Source organism: Lepisma saccharinum, chromosome 7, assembly GCF_977018435.1.
Source record: "Lepisma saccharinum chromosome 7, izLepSacc3.1, whole genome shotgun sequence".
NCBI classification, from domain to species: Eukaryota; Metazoa; Arthropoda; class Insecta; order Zygentoma; family Lepismatidae; genus Lepisma; species Lepisma saccharinum.
The window spans coordinates 23,094,794-23,111,339 of record NC_139235.1 but is presented as its reverse complement, the minus strand read 5'-3'; the positions used below and the strand labels follow the sequence as shown (position 1 = coordinate 23,111,339).

Sequence of the window (16,546 nt, the reverse complement as noted above, 5' to 3'; positions counted from 1 at the left end):
TTGTGTTTTGAATTGTATGTTCTGCAAATATTCTGTATAAAGAAACAAACTGCCGGAGTACTAATTGAGGCGAGTGTAGTACGCCACTGCTAGTCACTATACTATGTTGAAGATTCATTCTCATTAGCTTAGAGTTAGCTACTATAGCACCAAGATAGCTGTGCCATCGGGGAATATAAACATTGGATACTAGCGTCTGCTTCCAAGCGAAGCTACAAATATGGTGGATTAGTAGAGTAGGATGCACAAGTATTACTAAGCTAATTGTCCATCACCATGGTTATTCTATTTGTTTTAGGCAATGATAGCTTCAAGAATTGAAACAAAACGCCAAACAAGCTTCTGACAACCTCATCACCTGCATACATAAAAATCCATTCCTTAAAAATACATAGGATGCAAGAGAAAAATTACCTAATCAAAATCGCAGTGGACAACTTGCCGAGAAACACTTGTGAAACGCACTGCATTTTCGTCTAAGAAAAATCAGTACTCATTTTTTCCCATTTTTCACCATTCACTTGTTATTATCTGGACAAAATTGACACGATTTGGTCATTAATAAAATGGTAGGGCCTGAAGAGCATTCTTCTTCTTTTATACATGTGGTTCTGTAAGCAGTCGTTTGATCTGCATACATAAAAATCCATTCCTTAAAAATACATAGGATGCAAGAGAAAAATTACCTAATCAAAATCGCAGTGGACAACTTGCCGAGAAACACTTGTGAAACGCACTGCATTTTCGTCTAAGAAAAATCAGTACTCATTTTTTCCCATTTTTCACCATTCACTTGTTATTATCTGGACAAAATTGACACGATTTGGTCATTAATAAAATGGTAGGGCCTGAAGAGCAATCTTCTTCTTTTATACATGTGGTTCTGTAAGCAGTCGTTTGATTGAGAATATCTAAATGAGATTTCTCTTTGAATTCACGCTTAGATTTATATTCTTTCATAGCTATGAGAATACCTTGGATAAACTAAAACTTGAAACACCTTCATTCAAGTATAATTTCCAGTTTTCAAGGCGAACGTTCTAAAAATTCAAGGGTACAAACAGATGCTTTTGTCTATTTCAACCTTACCCACTACCGCTTCTCACCACCCACACACTTACACAAACATATATATTAACAATATAAATGGTCTGTGTTTTTCCAATATATCTCAAAATTCTAATCGAATTGAATTGAACCAGGTCCCTGATTAAACTGTGTGTATATTTAAAATATTTAATTTAACGCGAGGAGTTTACATTTGGCATTTCACATTCTCAGACTCGAAATACATCTACAAACACAAGTCCCAAATGTTAAGGGATATGCTAAGTTACTAAAAATTGTTAACTGTACAAGAATTTCAAACTCAAATTTAACTAATCAACTTTAAGATCTTGCAATAATATTCCGTCTGTCGGATTGTTCTGCAAAGGACACTAACAAAATAAACGGATTATATTATAAACATAATTCTGTTTTATTTTCCTAGCACCTTCTTTTCCTTCGATAAATATAAAAGCTAAAATGTGAAAAAAAAACTTGCCTCAGGACATTTATAAATATGAATAAATTCAATGGAATTTGGATTAATATAATTTGTCACGTCTACAGAGAAAACTTCACCCGGAATTTCGCGTTGAGTAGCCATCCTGTTCTATTATAAGGAATATAAATCATCCACAGGTGATTCCTTGTCCCTGAGTTTCTATCTAAAATATCTATGCGAACAACGCCATATACGTACGTTATGATCTTCTTATGTTTCAGTAATGTCCTCCTCCGTGACCGTCCGGTCTAAGGCGCTATGCTTTGGGCCCCGACTGCGGGACGGCATAGGTTCGAGTCCACCTGGGTTCAGTCTCTGAGTTCTTGTCCTGTGTATAGGCAACCCACCATCGTGAGGAAATTGGGGAGCTACGAGTGAGTAGCGTAACCCGGTCATAAAATATCTCCTATAACGGTTGGGGCTTCGACGTGCTGACCCCACGTCACCCTATTACTGGTTGAAGATCTCCACACCTCCAGATAGGATTGAGGAAGGGAGACTGGCAGTTGGGAGATCGCCCTAGGCCCTTCAAGGGCTGTCGAGCCAGTTCAAAGAATTTAATGGTTTTTTTTTTCGATTTTATTTTTAAGCATTATAATGCCTTCCATTGCTCCTAGACAATGCACTGTATTTTAATATAATAGTGCTGTATTCCCCCTTTGTACTCTTTTGATAGAATTATTTTTCCATATTTAGATTCTCAATTTGTAATATGTACCTTCCTGTATTAACTGCTGCTGTTCAGCTGTTCTTCAGTTTGATAATATAAAAAAAATGTCCACCGTCGTATTGATTTGTGTTGTGCGAAATAAGATTCAACAATTCAATTAAAATAGTCAACAAAAGCAGACGATTCCCTCTGTGAGGATACCAGACAATTTATTCATTGTTATGCCCGTTAACTTTGTTTTGAGCAATGCGAGGTTCAAGACTTGAAACGCAACGCCAAGGAATCAGTTGTTTAAGCAATGCAAGGTTCAAGAATTGAAACGCAACGACAACAAATCAGTTGTTTAAGCAATGCAAGGTTCAAGAATTGAAACGAAACAGCAACGAATCAGTTGTTTAAGCAATGCAGGGTTCAAGAACTGAAACGAAACTGCAAAAAGTCGCTGTTTCAGCAATGAGGGGTACAAGAATTGAAACAAAAAGCCAAGGAATCAGTCATTTAAGCAATACGCGGTTCAAGCATGGAAGTACTACGAACAGAAACATTTCACCGCCATAGTGCGTCATTCTTCAGACGAGTTTTATGTGTGCTGCGTAATCTTTGACTGGCTGTTAAAAATAGAAAACACTGCGAAGATTCTCAAAAAAATGGGCAGAAAGGATATTCGTGATGCCTTGTTCCATAACATTTTCCTTCATTTAACAGCGTTCACTCACGAGCTGCTGAATTTAAACGTGGTCAAACGGATATTGAACATAAACCCCGCAGTGGACACTCAAATGATGTAACAAGTTCAGACATGTCAGAAAGAATCCATAAAATCGTTTTGATTGATCGAAGATTGAAAGTTGAAGAAACAGCACGTACGATGGCCATCTCGAATGAGTGTCTACATCTTACACAAACATTTGGACATGAGGGAACACTGTGCTCGATAAGTTCCGCGTTTGATCTCTGTGTAAACTAGAAATGTTCGAATTGACGTGTAATACAAGTATTTCAGGCGAACCCTAACGAATTCTTGCCGCCAGATATAGCCAATCCAGTCCCTCTTTACTTCCATCTACTCTCAAATCTAAAGTAATAGCTTGGAGCACTTTTTTTTTTCTTGGAATAGGGAAGTGGTAGATGCTGTTGCAGACTTCGATAAATGGTCTCATAAAAATATTACAATGAGATTAAAAGATCGTTGGACAACGTGTGTCGAGTTGAACGATTATGCTGATAAATACAATTGAGTCAAATTACTTCGCATTCTCATTTCCATTTAACTCCCTTATCAATCCTACTTTCATCAAATTTAATACTTTTAACTTGTTTCTCATTTTGTTTTAATCTTGCATGTTTATGGGAATTTTAGTTTGCAAAAATCCTAATCCTAACTCATTGCAGGGTTGCGATAGTTCGTAGTATACAACGAGGACAGAAAGTTTTCATTCAGTGTTTAAAATCAGCGCGGCTGCTTACGTGACGTCACTGGTCACGAAAATTCATACATTACTACAGTGATTTCGACACACTTTCTCGCACGGATCACGAAACAAATGCCGTGCTGTACATTCCTGTCTGTGCCACCCATGCCTATGCATTCGTATCATACCGTAGGCGTTCTGTTTCGTGAAAAAGACCCACCCAACGGTGCCAAAAAAACGTGAAACTAGAAAATCCCTCAGCGAGAGGGAAACTCCGAACAACAGATGGCGCTGATGAAACGGGAGCTCCTGTGGTATTAGGGCAGGTGGCGCGACATGCCACGAGCAACACCAGAAGGAAGAGACATTCCGAAACCTACCAATTGTGACGTCATTAAAACCTTGGCTCCGGCATGAATATTATAAAACGCTTGCAATAACGGAAAGTTAAACTGGCCATGAGAACGATTGAGACTGACGTAGACGTTCAGAGGGGTAAGACAAGGTTCTCTTTCTTATAACCAAAAAGAAATTCCATATTTTCCCCCAGGAATTTACATTTGAAATTTACAAGTCGGGGAAGAAAGTTCACACTATAGCCTGCTTCTGAAACAAAATATAAAATTTTGTGACATTCCATTATAGGTTATAGACAAAGATGCTCAGTAAATTTCACATGAAAACTTGTTCACGAAGCAGGTATTACCATTTTGTGCTTTCAAACGTTGCCAGTGCAATCACTCGCAACATATCTAAAGGATGTATTTAGACGAGGTTCAAAAACCCCTTCCAAACAAAACGGATTGACAAGAATTGACACTTCGGGGTGAGGGACCGGAACTTTTTGCCATTTCTGGCCAACCTTTTCCAGATGCAGCCCCAGTTTTGGGCTTAAAAGATCCCACAGACATATTTTGCAAATGCTTACAAAACTTTTTACAAACTGGAAGTTTTGTTTATGCCTAGTACACTTCAACATGCGCACCACAGCAAATGTCTAAACGGTATTCTATACCCAGTCCCAGTTAACTGTAGAGCAGGGCCGCGCATGTCGGCAGAAGAGGAGGAGGAGGAGGAAAATCGAGTGGTGAAAGCGCAGTGTTGCCAACCGTACGGTCCAGACCTTAGTCAGTACGCTAAATGCACGGCTTGTCACAATTTGCTCTTGCAGTTTTATCCCTAATATTTCCTTAAGAAATTCTGAAACCAATCATATGGACCTGGAGATAAAAACGCGGTTTTTTCTGCCATGTGCGTTCGGTATTATCCTTTTCAAAAGTTTGCAACGCTGCATAGGAAATCGGGTAACTCCCGTCGCCCATGACACAATCCCGTTTCTCTCACTGTTCATTGGTGGAGCCGCCTCGCGTCACTACTTGCGCAGAGACTTGTTCTCGTTCGCCTGGTCTACAGTTAGCTGGTACGGACTTTACCTAGCACTTGTGGCGTCACATTGTTAATTGCAGCACGAATTCTTTCGCGTAAGTCTACCAGATTTGAAACATTTGTAACAAACATACACCTGGTCTTTAAAACCCCATAAAAAAATGTCGAGCAGAGTCACAGTAAGGTCTGGTGACCGTGGTAGCTACATCATGAACCGGTATTCTTTCCCAATCTATTGCAATGAAGTGGTTCTGTTGCGGCGTCCACACGGTGCATGCGCATGCGCAACCTGCTACGGCGCATTGCTACCAACCTTCATTCATTCGAATAAGTTGTTTCAATATTACGAATTTTTCTTTTATTGTACGCCTAAGCGGAACACCATGTATTTTTTGATCACTGCTTCCAGTTTTCTTAATTGTTTTGCCTTATATGTGTGTGTGTGTGTGTGTGTGTGTATATATATATATATACGTGTGTGTGTGTGTGTGTGCATTTGTGTTCAGCGTGATCCACAAGTGTGAAAACACCCCTTAAAACAACTAGGGACAGGTAAACACCAACCAAATGTCGCTATATAGGAAGAGTGGGAAATTTGTCAGGGTGTGTAATCAAAATCACGGCCATATCGAAGTCCGCTATCCTGTAGTTAACTTCACTTTTCAATGGAGAGGTGATCATGTAACACATCAGAATTGGCTACAATGGGGTGGGGATTTATAGTTGGTAATCTTTATTATTTAATCTGCATACCAGCGCATGTAAACTTTGAACAGAAGCTAAGCACTTGCCTGTTGTACGTTTAGAGCCCTTTCTCAGAAAAAAAGGTCGAGTGAGTTCACCCAACTTACCCATGAAAAAATTAAACAAGTATCCAATAATATCATGACTAATGCAATGTGCCTTTTTTTTCCAAGGTTCATACACGTATGTTTGTGTTTGTGTGGTGTACCCAGGCATTACGCATGTAACGCACAAAGAACCAGGCGAACATACGAGCTAGGGAAGGTCTCTGGCATGTTCTTCGGGTTTTGTTTCCAAACAACTACAAAGACTTCATTGAGTCATGCTTTGATCGTCTGCAGGCACTGAGCAGGCACGCTACATTCACCACGGCTGAGATCGAATGAAAGAAATCCCCACCAGGTGCGCTGCAGTCGTCATAATAATCTCACGGTTTGTTCAATTATGTTTATGGTACGCCATTCCTAGGGCGTGTGGCTGAACTTGACATGAAGTGGGCCAAAAATGAATCAAAGAGAACAACGTTTCATTACAAATATTAAATACATCATAACAATTTATGTTTTAATCATATTTTTGATTCAGATATTTTGTCTTCTAAACAACACTTCCAAATGCTTCAGTCTTCATTAAGTGTGGAAAAACAATAATGCACAGGTTCATTTTCATATTTCTTCTTTTTCCTTTTAACTTCCCGTTTCATTTTATCGTATCATGTATTTAACTTTTTGTATTAAACATAATAATGTAACCTCACATATCCTGGATGCAATGAACGTTTAAACTAAATAAAATGTTGAATGCTTCTTTTTTGTTGTTCTATGTTTTCTTCTGCACTATTTATCATCTGGGTGGCCGTGTGAGTGATCAACCGCGAAAATCCCGGCTTGGACATTGGGGTGTGTATGTCCCTTCATCAATTTCATCTAATCATCTTCCATCCTCATTGTTGTCATTAGCCAAAAGAGTCAGAAAAATCAACGCTAATAACAAAACTAGAAATACCTACAACAGTAATTATAAATTCATTTTATCTAATCCATGATTTTCTTCAAAATGAAGACTGAAGTAGTCTTGCAAGTTGCAAGAATCCTCGTTTTGATATGCTCACATTAAGCCCTTGTAGGGAAGACGACGTTTATATAGTTATTGAAAAAATTACAAACTTTCGACAGAACTTTTCGGTAAACATAGAATAAATTGTAAGGCAGACCTTACTAAACTTTGTAATTTTGTGTAAATTATTTTATAATTCTGAACCAATTAGCCAGATTTGGTCAGAATTGCCTTCAAAAAGATGATAACGGTGAACAAATGTCTGTTAAATAACGTTTCCTCTCCAGCATCTATGTTTTTCGTTCTACCAAACTTGTCTTCATTTGTAATATTTGAAAAAAACAAAACACTATTCAGCTCAGAAACCGAACACCCTGGTGTTGGACTCAAGCTAGAATATTATAGAATTATTACTTCTGAAGTGTTCGCTACGTTCATGTTCTTGTTCATGATTGGCTAGTTCTCACGCGACACGTGTCGCCTGTCGCTTCGGTGTGAATTATCCCTAAGGTGCCAGGATCCCTCTAAGGGACGCATGCAAGTTCGAATGTCCTGGGGGAAGCGTAACAAACAACCTTTCTCCTGATATTTCGGCCTGTGCATGGGACCGGTTGCCACCCACCATCGTGAGGAAATTGGAGAGCTAGGAATGAGTAGCGTAACCCGGTCATGGAAACCTACAACAAGTGGGGATTCGTCGTGCTAACCACGCAGTCAACCCGCAACTGGTTGGACGATCGCCCATCTCTGTTGAGGCATGTGGGAGTGAGACCGGAAGTCAGCAAGTAGTCCCTTGCCCTCACGGGCTGTTGCGCTGCAGTTTTTTAATCGACATAGAAATCAGGTTACAACTGCAACAAGAAGAAATCCAAAAACCAGAATCTCTCCGTTCTCTTTTTATCTAATACTGGCGAGTATTTTGACAAAAATATGCGAAACTGTATCTCATCCCTGCAACCACTGAATCTCACTCAGAACGCTCCACTAGATGGCAGGTCAGTCGATCAAACTAATAACAGTTACTTAACATTAATATCCAGTAATGCCGTTAAACAGAACTGCATGGTTAGTTTCGTTATCGAATTAGAAATGTATTATAGATATTTTTACACGAAATGACACTGAGGTGAAGTTGTCTTATGTCCATATGTATCTTTTGTACAAAAAATGCTGGAATGGTTATACAAGATGATAAATCATGCATTGCAAGCAAACAAAGGAAGAAAACAGTCGTACTTACCAGTATCCATCGCCACAAGAGTCAAAACGTACTCTGCCCGTTCCTCCCTGTCCAAAGAGCGATGAAGGGTGATTTCGCCAGATGAAGCATTTATCTTGAACAAGTTGTTGTCACCCTCCTTGATGAAGTATCGCACTTGATTGTAAGGCGTCGTATCGGCGTCGTACGCGCTCACAGTCACCACACTCGCCGGCAGATCATCCATATTTTCCATGACGTAAGCGATGTAAGGGGAGTCCAGAAACGTGGGCGGGTTGTCGTTGATGTCGGTCACCGATATGGACAGGGCAGCGGAATCGTACCTCACATCGTCGCCGGTGTCCTCAGCCTGTATGGTGAGGAGGTAGTGATTCTTGCGTTCGTAGTTGAGGTTCTTGGCCACCCTGATGATGCCCGTGTCCTCGCTGATGGCGAAATCGCGATTCTTGTCCCCGGCCACGATCACGTACCGAACGCGCCCGTTCAAAGCCTCGTCGACGTCCGTTGCAGACACCTGAAGAACACTCACGCCGATGCTCGCATTCTCCGCCACGCTGGCACTGTACTGCTTCGGATCGAACACGGGGCTGTTGTCGTTCTCGTCCAGGACTCGAACCAGTATCCTCGTCGTAGAGCTCCTTGGAGGGTCTCCTCTGTCCCTCGCGGTGACCTTCAGGGTGTAGTTCGTCCTGGTCTCCCGGTCCAGGCGTCCGGAGACTCGCAGAAGCCCGTCCACGGGACCCAGAACGAACATGTCTTCGGGGGTCGTGTCCAGGGAGTACTCGATGTAGCTGTTGCGTCCCTCGTCCTTGTCCACAGCCTTCACGGCCATCACCACCGTTCCCATGGGGATGTTCTCAAGCACCGCTGTCTCGTTTGGAGTTATGAATTCGGGTGCCATGTCGTTCACGTCTTTCAGCACAATGGTAACCTGACAATGAAAGAAAAGCTTCAATGTGGTGATAACAGTAAATCACAAAAGCAATTACATTTTTCGTTAAATGTACAGGGTGGTCCAAATGTCTTCTCACCCCTACGTAATAACTAGGGAACTGAAGTTTACGTAAAGAAATGTTTTTTTTCCGCGATAAGATAGAGACCCTTGTTTTTACCAAAATTGTGATCATAGCCTTATATGTCAACACACCAACTTTTATTTTACATAAAAACACATATTTTCCAGTTTTCCATATGTAAATATATATTTTGCGAATTTTCATTTTAAATACATAAAATCGCTCATTGATTTCAGCTACCTCGAAATCCTCGAAGGAAAAATGTTTATTCTCCGCACCTCTTTCATATCGAGAGTGTCAGGTTTCTTTTGTCTTTGAACAAGCTCGCTGGCAGACTTCTGGCGCCTCGCCTACGATCCTATTGGGGGAAAATATTACCTCCACTGGATCTAACGCACAAGTGCTAATCTCTAAATATACAGAAATTTTTGGGAAAACCAAGGTTTTCAAACTTTGTGCCAAATTGCACGTGTTTTGGAAGTGGAAGGTGAAGTAGAGGAAGAGGAAGCTTTGGAAAACTTGAGCGTTAGTGACATTTCGTGCTTCAAATATGCAAGAATTGTTTCTTGTGACATGGAGCGATCATTCTCACAATATAAGATGTTTTTTTAGAGATAATCGTCACAGATTTACAATGGAGGATTTGGAAAAGAAACTATGGTGATCTACTGCAACTCTTCCAAAAAATAGCTCACTAAGAGGTAAGCATTTAAAAACCGATTTCAGGTGTTTAAAATGCATGTAATATTTTGTTTTTGTTACCAAATGTTTTTTTTGTCACATATTTTCAACATTTATGACGCATAAAAAATAAATATTTCTGAGTAGTTTAGCACATAAAGTTCCGTTCCCTAGTAATAACACAATAATCCAATAAAGTATAAGGTATTCTAATACACAGACACATTGATGGATTGACTGTCACCAGGACGGATGTTTACGAATCCACTTCACTGAAACTTAAGGGGGGTGACAAGACATTTGGACCACTCTATACATTAATACGGTCAAGTTCAAAACTTAAGGTATCATCACTCAGACTAGTGGTAGAACCGTGTATGCATTGTAACGCAGTGTTATTAAACGTCCAGGAGCCCATAAATTCTAATGGGTTCAATTGGGTTCCGCAACAGGACCGGAACCTTTTTTTCTCTCGCAGAATTTAAATTCGGTCCAAGTTGCGTATTGTTCCATTTCAATACGGAAATTGGACCCTATTTAAACTGATCTGTAAAAAAGATTCCTGGACCGAATTGAAATACTTTACAGACAAAAAGGTCCGCAACCCATTTACGCTTGCCGATTTTCTCTCATGGGCCGGAATTGAATTTATTTAAAATTGGTGGACCTGTAACAACGCTGCTGTAATTGTAACATTTATGTACTAACACAATTTGATGGCGTGCACAGGATTTTCGAAAGGAAGGTTACGTAAACATTTGTTAGTAGTCACTCCTCATTTTGTTATCATTTTCTCCCCTTGACATTTTTTTAAAAGAACATTGGGCCAAATGGGGTTACGACCCTCACAAACTCTCCCCCATGAGCACGCCACTAGGCTTGCCAAATCTCCCGGAATCCAATTCATTTTACCAGTCTGCCGGTCAAAATTTGTTCTCTCCTGGAACTACGAAATTCAGTAATATTATATTTTATGATATTTCATTTTCAAGAGTTTTGTTACAATACACAGGGTGTCACCTAAAATTACCACCGGAAATATTTCGTGAACAACAATAAACATTGAAAAACTGCTTTCGCAGATATAAAGGTATGAGAGGGGCTCATGAAATTATTGAACACAATACGTTCAACTACGTAAGGAAGTACGATTTTCAACACAAACTCACGTTTTTTTTAAAAAAAAATGGAAACCCCATATTATTTTAGTGCAATTGAAAGTATAGAAAAATTCTTTAAGAATGGCGTTTGTTTCATTGTAATACGTCAAGTAGTTCTCAAGTAATTGTACCGTGAAATTAACACTTGAAACAAACATTTCAGAAGTTTGCATGTATGTCGTAACATACATATCCCCCTTTTGACGTCATTCGTGTGTCCTAACAAACATGTTACTCTTCTGCATTCTATGCGTTGTGCTTAGGAAAGTTGTTACCTTCCAACAACTGCAGGTTACAATAAAATGTGTAGTTTATACATAAGTAAGCTTTGACAAATTATCTTAAAGGTTCTGATACATCTTTCTGAGTTAACAAATATTTGTACATTAAAAAGTATAAATTTTAAACATTCCACCATCAGTTACATACATAAAGGTTAATACATTAACATCTTTCTAAATTTTTAATTGGCGTTTATTGATTTACGTCATAACTTTTAGTACATCGGAACAATCAACTCTTCTCGTTTGGTCATGACAAATCTTTAAGTTTTCAACTTTTGAACTTTGCACCTTACACATTTAAATTTATTTTTTTCAAATTGATTTATCAAATAAATCAAGGACGTAATAAAGTACACTGATTAACCAGATTTGTGATAGTGTACGTACCACTTCAGAACTGTTGCTGAGAAAATAGTATTTTCAAAACTCTGAAAAGGCCGAGATGATACTTATCTATGGCGAGTGCAGGAAAAATGCAGCACAAGCGCGCAGGCTGTATACGCGACGACATTTGCGCTCGGCTCTGCTGGCAGGCATCGTGGGGATGCGCCTTCACGCTCAACTTCACGTTAAAATTACTTGAGAACTACTTGACTTATTACAATGTAACAAACGCCATTCTTAATGAATTTTCCCTACTTTCAATTGTACTAAAAATAATATGGGGTTTCCACTAAAAAAAACTCAAGTTTGTGTTGAAAATCGTACTTCCTTACGTAGTTGAACGTATTGTGCTCACTAATTTCATGAGCCCCTCTCATACCATTATATCTGAGATAGCACTTTTTCAATATTTATTGTCTTTCACGAAATATTTCCGGTGGTAATTTTAGGTGACTCACCCTGTATGGCCTCAGAAAAGTTGGTGTATCTGTACATTTATTTTGTTTATTTACAAATTGTGGTTCCTAAGTTGTTTCTATCAAGTTGTTTCAATTTTGTGTTCACAGTATGAAGACAACAAACAGAATACAGCTGATATTCAGGACATTAGTCTTCTAGATCATTTTAATCTAAGGGGTTCAAAGAATGTAAGAAAATCTAAGTCTACACAACACTGACACACATACTAGAATAATACCGGTATTTAGGGATGGCAAGCCAATGGTAGCATTTGTAAATTTGCTGACAGCTCAACTTCGCCACCGAAGTTTTCAGGTTCGAATCCCAATCTGGGCGTGGATGTAATTTGTGAGAGTCCCTTCATCACTTGAATCTAATAACCCCCAGACTCTGCAGCAGTGTTGCCACATGAAGGGAAATTTCCCGCTTGCAAGGAAATTCGGACCGAATTTTTAATCAAAAGGGAAATTTTAAGACAACTGACTCTACACTATTACAGTTTATGTTAATTTCCAATTTCATATCCACTTTTATTTTTTTTCTGTTCCTTCTTATTCTGATCCTTTGAATATAAGCCTGTATCTATTTATATCTCTGTTAAGTTTATTGTACGTACGTCGCTTTTATGCATATTGGGATAATAGTAACGATGAGGATTAACGATTTAATGGTTGCTGACCAGGATTCAAAAATTGACCAACGTAAATACTATTACTACTGCTACCACCACCACCACTAATAATAATAATAATAATAATAATAATAATAATAATTACAACTGCTGCAGCTACAAATTTTTATTACTGTTGTTATTATTATTTGATATTTTTAGGTGAAGGGAAATATTGGTGCGAAAAGAAAAATTTTGACTCTTAGGAAGGGAAATTGTGCCTTCATATTGTGACAACACTGCTCAGCAGAAAAAAGCGCTTCCTGTACAAGACTCGTGAAGGATTGGTTAACACTAGTGCGTCATTAGGAAAAAGTGGTATAGAGTAGCGAAGCAACATAAGAAAATACCAAAATATACTGATTTTGCCGAACTAATTTACAACGACTACGATAATAATTACTGCATATTTGATTCTGCATTTTTGGGAATTGAAGCCACTGGTCTTCGGTTTGAATATGGACTGTCAATACACAGAAAAACGAATTTAAAAAAACCAGAGTAGAAACAGTTGTTTCTGATTCTTATTCACAAGGGACGAGCAATCATAGCCCTATTATTATTTCAAGTCTTATTCATTTCATTGGCGGTTGCTGACCTTGCTGCAGTGCAGCACAACAAAAAGTTGAAAAAAGTAAAACACCCTTCAATAAAGTATTGACAATACTTCCGGTTCTCTTCCTTTCAAATGTACAGAATCATGTAATTTAACCATCATAAATGTTACAAATCGGATTTAATTGAGATCTGTTTAAAAATGTAATAAGGGTGGGCAGAATATCATTGTCCCTATAGGTGGTTGTTGCACGCAGTCTGTAACACCCTGCTCAACAGGAACGCAAAGGTGGTTGAGTTTCCAGAAAGATTTATGGTCACCGAACGTTAGTATTCCTTTCCCTCCCCGCCCCCCGGCAGTTCTTGTTTCTACACCTACAATTTAAAGTGGAATCCGAACCACTAAGTGCCTCCACCGGGTATCGAGCCCGGACCCCTTGATTACAAGGCGACGATGTTATCGCCATCGGCGAGGCGTGCAAGTAGCACTCGATAAACTTACCTATATATTATTGATTGCTTGAGTTGGTGCTTTAAGTACACTTTACGCACAGTAACGCTAATCGGGAGTGAACCTATACAGTTTAAAGTGGAATCGAATCACCATGTGCCTCCACCAGGTGTCGAACCGGGGACCCCTTGATTACAAGGCGACGACGCTACCACTTCGTTATCAGGGAGGCCAAACTAACCTATATGTAATTCACCTTGTGATCCACACTAGAAAATAGAACCTGCAACAAATAAATTATTTTATGGTATGCGATTCTTGTGACGAAATTTTCAAAATATGATCTTATACATCGCGTTCTTAATCACTTTGTGCAACAGGTGCATAGGCAAGGTCTGCACAAAAAAAAAAAAGTTTGGTCTGCGCAGTAATCTCATGCCGCAAAAGTTACATTCAATGAGATTCAGAACTCATGCTATCATGTGCTAATCTCTGACGCAGCAAAGCAGTTTGAAAGTTCCACAACAACGATGCAAATTTTCCATGTCATCTGTACAAGAATTACGATATTCGCTTGTCTTTATGCAAATACATTTCCCCTATAAAACCGCAGTAACATAGTGAGGAAGCGGTCAGGACACTAAACCAAAAATCTCATTATCGTGAATGAGCTGAAAGAGTAGATCGGGGCCCCTTGCACATAGCGAAATCTCGTCATACGTCCAAACGATATTCTGAACGAGACCGGCTATAAATTTCTAAACTTGCCCGTCGTAAAATCAAGGATTTTACTTGTATGAGTCGCCCGGTTTAAAATGTAAATACACCTCAGGTACCATCAAAAGGCAGATAAAACGGAGGCGTCAGACTCTTGTGTGCCGTACAAGTGGTCCGACATCAACGTTTGCACAATTAGCAGCACTCTAGCGTTTCTCTCTCTCCTCTTTGGCGATTTGCAGCCGAGAAGTCAACGACTAGGATTTTTACATGACGTACGCTGTTGCCTTTGCGATGACGTCACGTTGATTTTATGCAAAGAGGAAGAGGACGACGCGAGACGGAGAATGTGCGAGTGGATTTTCGTTCCTCTTCGCCGAGATGTGTGCAAGGACAGTTTCAAAGATCTTGTAAGTAAGAGCTTGATCCAACAGATGCCGGTGATAATTAATTTTCAATCCGCTGAACTTGAACATAAAGGCACAGACTGTTGGCAAATTTCTACAGGGAAATGAGAATTGCCCTGAAGCATGCATAACATTCATTCGTTGTTGAAAGTCAAAAGTATAGTGTGGGAGAAAATTGAATAAAACTGGATAACATAAACCGTCGTATAATAATCTAGTGTCTACTCAACCGAATATAACAATGCAAATGAACAAAAATTATTGTCATTTTATTGATTTTAGCCGTGTTGTTACAAATAACTGTGACATGTGTACAGTATATCATCTGTGACCCCACTGGGGAGAGTAATCTGTGTGCGCAAAGCACAGTTGGGTTTCAGTAGTAAGTTATAAGCTGAAAATGCACAAGTACACCCATTGGCAAAAGAAACAGTAGGCGAATTGTCCACCATCATTTTTATTCGTTCTGTATTACATAGCATGATGTTAATGAATTGAAATAATAACGTCAATAAGCAGAGGGCAATGCCTGCTTCGAACCAACATAGTTTCATTTCAACAAAACAACACAGGATGTAAAATAAAAAAGTAATGAAAATAGCGGTGGACAATTTGCCTACTATTATCTTTGCCGTTGACTGTACAAGTGAACCAAAAATATTAATTACACAGTAGTCAGTGCATATTATTCTGAAAAGGATTTTTGGAAAATGGTTCGAAAGAATGGCGAAAGATTGTACAATTAAACAGGTCCTCAATACTTCCGCTTTGTATCCCTCCTTCCAAATCGGCCCCTTCGAGGATATTTTTTTTTGGCAAGTATCCTGAAGGAAAGACAATTCTCTTAGTCCTAAATGTCTCTGGTGTTCGTTTACAAGATGCTTGCGATTCCTGGTCCAACAAAGATGCCAAGGAATTAGATCCTGCTTGCTGGGCACACCCAGGCTTGGGATTCCGGCAGGGCAACGCTTGTAAAGAAAACATTTCGCACTAGTGTTAACCAAGCCTTCACGAGTCTTCTACAGGAAGTGCTTTTGTCTGCGGTGTTGCAACTTAAAGCACGCGGGAAAGTCTGGAATGACGATGTGAAAAGGAGAAAGAAGAACGAAGAAAATCCTCTCTATCGCTCAAACATTTACTTACTGTTAGTTTTCAGACACGTCTCGTTCGGATAGAGAAGAAAAAAGGAGAGTGGACTGTTATTAATTATTATTATTATTGTTGTTATTATTTTCATTTTAAATACTTACTTGCAGCTATAAGTCAAGGACATGCACCTGGATTTAGGGGGAAAGGACAAATTACTTTCAAAATGGGCGTAAAATGGAAAAAACAGATTCTTTAATATGACCAAATACACTTGCGTGCAAAGAAATAGACCCACCTCACACTTTTGACATAAAATGTTATTAAATTTATTAACATCATACGTATTTGTTACTGAATTTTATCTACATATAAGTAGGATTAGACGCTTCCATTTGGATAAACATTTTATGTGCCTCCAAACAGTTGGAAGAAAAAGTAAGAACAAGTGAACATTTTATGACAAAAGTGTGACGTGGATCTATTTCTTTGCACGCAAGTGAATAATAGAAATAACTAACCGGCTGATATATTTGCTCCTAACAGTTATAAACTGCACGCAAATGACAGTACACCTGTACAAATGGACGCCTTAATTAAAGATAAGTAACATTATCTCTTCCAGATAACATTGTGGATT

General features: G+C 39.1%; 1 protein-coding gene across 1 annotated transcript in view; it reads right to left on the bottom strand.

The window, feature by feature from the left end:
• Positions 1-16,546, bottom strand: part of ft (cadherin-related tumor suppressor fat) — a 372,095-nt gene that overhangs the window by 109,373 nt on the left and 246,176 nt on the right. Inside the window, exon 6 of the mRNA XM_083125080.1 lies at positions 8,058-8,967. Within this exon, the coding sequence (XP_082981206.1) occupies positions 8,058-8,967 (910 nt within the window). The remainder of the gene's footprint in view (positions 1-8,057; positions 8,968-16,546) is intronic.